The 7742-nt window shown below is 31.4% G+C and overlaps 1 protein-coding gene across 1 annotated transcript; it reads right to left on the bottom strand.

The window, feature by feature from the left end:
* Window positions 1-6733: 6733 nt before the first annotated feature.
* On the bottom strand, window positions 6734-7367 carry LOC120265249 (the record flags this gene model as incomplete). Its single annotated transcript, XM_039273129.1, has 3 exons — window positions 6734-6865; window positions 7171-7236; window positions 7314-7367. Coding segments are annotated over 3 exons (252 nt in total), but the record flags the coding sequence as incomplete, so codon positions are not given.
* Between the last annotated feature and the right edge of the window lie 375 nt (window positions 7368-7742).

Below are 7742 nucleotides of genomic sequence, written 5' to 3'. Positions count from 1 at the left end.
TTTTTTAAATTTATTATAAAAATTTAATATTAATTATGTTACTTCAATTTTAATTAACTATTAAATGTATTATTCAAAATTTGTAAAATTCTTATTTTGAATTTATAATCTAATACCAAGAGCTCTTAGATTAACATATTATAATAAAATACAAAAAAAATTAAAAAAATGTTACCAAAATCAACAATTTGCCATGCAAGAAATTCATTTAGGTATTGGCTATGTGGTTCCAATTTCTAATGACAAATGAATCATGCACATTCATGGTAGTAACATAATATAAAATTCTCAAACATTGCATTGTTTTGAGAAATGTTTCAAATAGGTTCTCAAATAATTTGAGTTCCAACTACACACTAGATAAATATTATATATACTTCAAAGCAAATCCAAAGGAAGCAACATAGGTAAAATGAAAGCATCATTATGGTCTATCAATAGTACCAAAACAACATTGACAAGCACATACTAATAGATCATCAAAACAAGTCTTGAAGCAGAGATTGAAAACACTAAACAATAACTGAAGTCCAAACATCTTGCTTAGCCAAATATCTAGCATCCAGTCTTCAGTTCTTACTAAAACCTGCACACATATAAAGATTAAAATTTGAGTATCATGAACTAATTAATTCCAACAATATATATATATATATACAAAAGCAAGAATAGAATTAATCACATGAAGCATTCTTTCTAGTTTCACTAGTAACTCCATTGGATGCTCCATAGTTCACAACACCTGGGAAAAAAAATTACTATAATATCCTAGATCCAAAATAATAGCATAATATAAAAAATAAATAAATAAAGATTCGATCATAAGTTTAAGTGATGAATCACAACTTAATTAGACCTTCGAAACCAGTCTGTTTCAGTGTAATTTGATTCAAAATATTATTCTGCCCAAAACTTTCTAAGCTCCTCATCTTTCACTAAGAAAGATATAGCTCTACTTTCATCAGCCATCAACCAATCATATGCCTTATTGACCTCACGACCAGAATAGCCATATGCTTTCAGTTTCATGAACTCATTAATTAGGTCTTTTACAAATTCTAATGGACGAGTCGGATACATTTTTGCAAACCCTTCCTTAATTGTGACATTCATTTCTTGTATTGCCTCAACTTCAGAGATCAATTTTCGTTTTCCTTTTCCTTTACTTGCTTGCGATGAAGTTGTTCCCCTTGGTTCTGTGCTTTCTGAATGGTTATGGATGGGTGTTGCTATATTGACCTGAAACTCTGTCTCCTCAAATGACATGTCATCGAGACCACCAGTTTGGGGCTGTGAGTGGGGAGTGACATTCTCAAACATATCTGTGTCAATATCATCTCTAATGTGAGTAGCATATATACCATCCACTTGCTTGATCATTACCACAAATAATCTCCAAAAGGTCATGATCCTCGATTGGTTTGTTTAAGAAATGTTCATCTTGTGGATGAGCCTAGTATATAGAAACAAATTAAAAAAATATATATGTTTTATATAAAGATTACTTCATAGTAAATTACAAGAAAGTGTAAATAGAAAGCGTTTCAAAGTAAAATAGTACCTTGATGTAGTTTTTGTACTCTGATTCTCCCATAATTATCATTTTTAATCTCTCATCCCAACCCATTCCACTTAACTCTTTCAATTTTTTAATCCTTGCCCATCGCTTGCGAATTGTCCTTAGGTGGTTAGATACATTTGCTTTCAGTGACTATGATGCCAAACTCATTTTTTATTGCATTCATTACTGCATGAATTGCTTGAGGTTTGAAGCCCTTGTCAACTTTAAAGCCTTGTTCAACTTGAGAAGCCATGAATCGTATGAAAAAGCGGCTTTCAACAGTGGTCCATCTTTTTATTGCCACTCGGGTCTTCTTGTTAGAGTGTTGACATTTGGCTATCCTCCGACATCCCCGTGCTATTCATTCTACAAAATGGCAGAGGCATTAATATTTTTTTGTTTGAAATAATTGCAAATCAATGCAACAAAATAAATGATAATAATATAAAGGATAACAAACATGGATTTTGTTCAAAGAAACAACAAAATATTTTTATCAACTACAAGCTTAGAACATCAAACAATCAACCAAGGAATATGAAAATAAAGTAACAATCTACTTATTTACCCACATATTGTGTGCAATATGTTCTCTGCGTGCTACCCATTCTTGAGCTTTCTCTCTTTGCTCCTTATCCCTACTTTCATAAAGTGGCCATTGTGGTGTCCATTCTTCCTCGGAGAGTATGAGCGCATCTTCACCACCACTTAGGATGTAATTATGTAGAATGCATGCAGCTAAGACTAGATCAACTCGGGTTTTGAATGGAAAAAAAAGCCTAGAGGTGAGAATTTTGAAACGTCCCTTAAGAGAACCAAAAGCATGTTCAATTGTAGTATAAGCAGATGAGTGGCGAAGGTTAAAAAGTTCTTTATGATTTGCTGGTGTCCGCAAACCAAATTCTTTCAAATGATATCTCACACCTCTATAGGGGGATATAAAACCCGGTCTCGTAGCATACCCAGCATCAACCAAATAAAATTTCCCTAGGAAAAAAACCAAAGCATCATGATCATACTATTCTTGTATGCTAACACATATATTAATAGACTACACAAAATGAATACCTTCAGGGACTAAGAGTCCATTAGGTTTCTCAAGTGCATCACGTAAAACCAAAGCATCATGTGTGAACCTTCCCATCCAGCAAGGACATATGTAAAACGTAAATCAAAATTTACAGCAGCAAGCACATTTTGTGTAGAATATGGTTTTTGGCCACGAAATGCTGCAACTTCAGATGCAGGAACAGATGCATGGATATCTGTTCCATCTAAAGCTCCAATACAGTCCTATTATTAACACATTTTAACTAAGAGTTGTATAGCATAGAAAATTTAAGGTAAATAGAAAATTTATCAATACCTTGAAGTAAGGGTATAATGTGGACCTCGATGCTATATATGCTGGGGTTTGTGTGCTAGGTGGGTGCACATACTCATCACGTAGCTTGCCAATTGCATGTAAAACATGATTGAAGTACCTACTAACGGTTTCACCGGATCTGAGGAAATTATGCGCAATGACTCAATTTCGTTGGTTATGTCCTATAGTATGTTGGAACATTAACAATTGCTCTTCAACTGTGATGTGCAATGTATCTCTCACATGACCATTTCGTCTTATTAGTAAACATAGATTGAAAAACATAGATTTGTTCATGCAGACCATGTTGATACTAGTAGTGTCATCCCCATCCACCAGCCTAGATAAATATTGTTCCCTAATTTCCAATTGATTACGAGAGGGCTCTCTGCAAATTTTACGTCGTTTACTACGCAAAAGTAAAGTTGTAGCAAAAGCCAACGCCAAGATTATAGTTTGAGCAACATACAATTCATGCTCTCTATCATAGCCAGCCATCTACAAGTTTAAAAATTTGGAAATATAAAAATAATGAATTAGACTACTTAACCTGAAAAGAAATATATAAATCCAAAAACATAATAGGAAATAATTTAATTATTGAAGTTAATGAACATCGGCCTTAAAGTTTTAAGTAAAAGTCATTATTAAAAACATATCATGCTTTTTATACACTTTAAAAATAATGTTTGGGCTTTATGTGAGATGCCGATTTGATGACATGTCAATTTAAAGATGCCACGGATTAATGAACTTCATGATCATGAAGGTTTAAATGCAAACAAGGCTTACTAAAAATGGTAAAATGACTCAAAATTGGCAAACCATATCATGCTTGAACTTATGTATGAAAAAATTCATTTGAAGTTAATGTTATAAATTATATAAGTCATGTGATGATAAATTTATAAATTTCTATACAAATAGTTCCAAATATTTAATATCATCATTGGAGAGAAGTCCCTTTCTAGTCAATAGTCCATCCATCAAAGATAACATAGAAGAATTGATCTAAAACAGTAAAAGCAATTATTTCCATGAGTAACATTGCTTTAAGTTTTGACATAAATCCATTTGCAGAAACTCACACAATGGCCAAATATAATAAAAATAATTTTTCAACGAAAAAAATGCACAACTATTAACAATATCAAAAAATGCACAATCATTAGCAGAAACTCACACATTGGCCAAATATAATAGTTGCTCTCTTCACTGAACAGAGAACAAAATCCTACCTTGAGTGGAGAAGCTGAGCACCAACCAACTGAGTAACGATGTCTGGTGTCAGTGGTTCGGCAGTGGTGGATTAGGGTTTGAAGAAAGAGATCCGTTGAGAGTGCTATGATTACTCCTCCAGCTAATTTCCAAATTCAATGACTCTTCACGTGATGTGCACGTGAAGGAGTTTAAAGTCATTGCATTTTTGTCTTACGAGCCAATTTTAGCCAGTAAGACAAAAATACTTCATGTAAGGTATTTTAACTTACATAGATTTCTAAAATTCGATTAACCAAATAGCGGATTTTTAAAAACTAAGTAACATGAGTTACTTGTAACCCAAAAATACCCCAAACAAACACCCCCTAAGATATTGCCGTTTTCCTCAGCTCTAGAGTTGCATAGCATGAGATTTATTAACTCTGTTTGGTTATCAAAATATTTTTTTGAGTGTGTTCATAATAAAACTCTAATCACCCTATATGATATCTGATCAAGTTAACAAATCCCTAGAGAATCGTTAAACCAATGTAAGTGGTACATCACTGTACTTGTCTGTCCTTGGCAATCCCTTGTAGGGTGACACTTGTCTTTTTGTAAAAATTAAAAAGTTTTAATTATTTATAAAAATTAATAGTTATTTTTTAATAAAGTAGACAAACCATGGACTCTTAATACCCCACATGAAAACTAAATAACTTATGACTTAGCTATTATGCCAACGGTAAAATAATTTTAATTTTTTTATGAAAGAAAAATTGATCATTTGCTCACGCGCCCCTCACCAGGAGACACAAAGTTTAGACAACAAACCTGCACCCAAAACCAAGGATGGAGACTCGTTATCATCTGTGTGAATCAATGACTTCTTAAATATTTCACATTAGCTTTTCTCATTGGATCCAATACTACGCGGGGGATGAGCCTTTTAGTAATAGTTTTTTTTTTAGTTTCACGATGAATAGACATTAAAAAAAATGATTTGCTAAAAAATAAAAAAAGTGTATTCATTTTGTATAAAATGTGTTCAACTAAGTCAAAATTGTGACAATTCAATCTTGCTTAACTAAGAAATACCCCATTTAAAATAAAAAAAATATTGCATTGGGCTAAAAAAAACGTGTGTTTCTTAAGTAGTTAGTAGATTAATTAGTTGAGTTAAATTAATCATATTTGTAACAATTAATATATGTATTAAATAAAAAAATAAACCATTAGGGTAAATACATCAGTTTGTTACTAGGGAAAGGACCTCCGTATACTTAAAACTAGGATTGCAAACATGCGGAGCTTAATCAGGTTGAACCCAGCTCATGAAAAAACTTGAGCAGCTCAACCTTAAAATTAGCTAAAAAGAACTCACTCTATCTTGTCTCAATTTAGCTTAACATAAAAAATAGATAAAATTATTTTTTAAAAAATTCAAATCCCTTAGATTTAATGTGAAATCAAAACCTCATTTATACTTTGAATTTTGTTTTTATAAAGAAATAATACAAAATAATTCAAATCCACTTAGATTTAATGTGAAATCAAAACCACATTTATACTTTGAATTTTGTTTTTATAACGAAATAATACAAATATACAATGTTTATTATGTAAAAAAATATAGAATATTATTATTTATTATACATACATAAAAAAAATATAAATCATATATTTATGTATTTTGCGCTATAGAGCTAACTTGATCTAGCTAGACTTGAAATTTTAAGCTCAATTTGAAAATTACAAATTTTGAGCCGAGCTCAAGTTTTGATCGAGCAGGAGCTTAAGCCGTTCACAAATGTCTTGATCAATTGATAGCTCCCCTTAAAATTTTATAAACATCATAAACTTCCCTCCTTCCTGAAAATATACTACAAAATTTTTTTATTTTAATAATAATAATAATAAATTATTATTATTATTATTATTTTCTCATATGACTTCACTTATGATTAAAGAAACTTGCATAAACTAAAAAGACCTAAGAGCAAAGCTTGCTCAGCCATCCACGAGCTCTTGCACACTCTAGTGAGTTTTTGAGACATAAAGCAAGCTTGTTAGAGTAACTCCAACCATGATTCTAAATCCTAGATTTGGAGCTCCAAACCAATCCCAACTTTTTGCCTCGAATTTGGGGTTTGGGGTGGATGCCCCAAAATTTGGGGTCACCAAAAATTAACCCCAATTTTAGGATAATTAAAATTATAAAGTTAACAATTCATGAATATAATTATAAGTAGTCAATTTATATAATTATAAATTTTGTGTGCAATTATTTATAATAAAATTGTTTATTAAATTAATTTATGATAAATTTAGTGAACTAAAATAGTTTTAAAAAATATATTAAAAACAATGAAAGACACATGTACTACAAATTTAGAACAAAATACATTCATAATAATATTGATAATACTGCATAAATATTTACCGATAAATAACCTAAATAAAAGCTAATGCAATTTAAAAACTGATTATATTAAAACAACATATCAATATTTTGGGGAATCAACATCACTTCCACCAAGATTGTCAATATAGTTTTTAAAAAGATTTGAGGCTGAAGGAGGTGGTTGTTGAAAATGCTCTCTTTTTTACATAATTCGTACTTGTTTAGATTGAATATAAGCACGAATATTAGGATGATTTATTGTGCTCAAATCTGTAGTCAAGATCTTATTTTCTTCTTTAAGCTCTTTCATAGCCATTTTATCTGCATTTTTCTTCTTCAGTATCTCTATAAGTTGTCAGTTATCTTTTTGCAATTTGTCCATTGTTGATATAAGATCAACTTCATTATTTTTCTTTAATTTAGACTTTTAAACACCAGCTAGACGTTGGGAAGAGTTTCCACTACTATCACATCTAGGTTAATTGAAAATTGTGACAATCCATGGGATATCGCAGATTGAGATTCAGGTGTTGCGTTGTCTGACTCCGAGGAAAGAAAATTGACTCTATATTTCTTAGACATTTGCCTTGGAGTGAGCATGTGGTCCTTAAATTTTTCAAAATTTTTGACCTTCTATACATGATCATACTTGAAACCTTTATGGTATTTTGGATCTTGTCCTAGCAACAATTTTGCTTGACTTGACTGCAATAATTTTGCCATGTCAAGCTAAAAGAAAATAATACATAATTTACATGCAAGAATTTTGAAAATATACACACAATATCTTCCTTCGAAGCGCCACTGGAATTTAAGTTCTCTATTTGTTGAATGCACACATTCAATTTTCAATAATCCTTCTCTATTGCTTGAACTCGTTTCTTCAGAGATTTTGTACTATGAGACATCTGATTGCTATTTTTTTTCTTGTCATAATTTTCTTCCACTCGAGATCGAAAACGTTCTCTGGATTGGTTTACACCAATAATCGAATCTTGAGAAAGTTCCATGTAAATTTGACAAAGGGAGATATCCTCTACATCAGTGTATCCAGATTTGGCAGAATTTATTTTCAATCAAAGGTAATAAATATATGTTATAGATGAAATATAGATAACACGTATCTAATTTGATGACCTCGCAACATGCGAGGTGGACTTGTGAGGGACACATGAGACCCATGATGACACGAGTGAGTTCTAGGGTCCCAT

The sequence above is a fragment of the Dioscorea cayenensis genome, chromosome 7 (assembly GCF_009730915.1).
Source record: "Dioscorea cayenensis subsp. rotundata cultivar TDr96_F1 chromosome 7, TDr96_F1_v2_PseudoChromosome.rev07_lg8_w22 25.fasta, whole genome shotgun sequence".
NCBI classification, from domain to species: Eukaryota; Viridiplantae; Streptophyta; class Magnoliopsida; order Dioscoreales; family Dioscoreaceae; genus Dioscorea; species Dioscorea cayenensis.
This window is presented reverse-complemented; position numbering and strand designations above follow the sequence as displayed.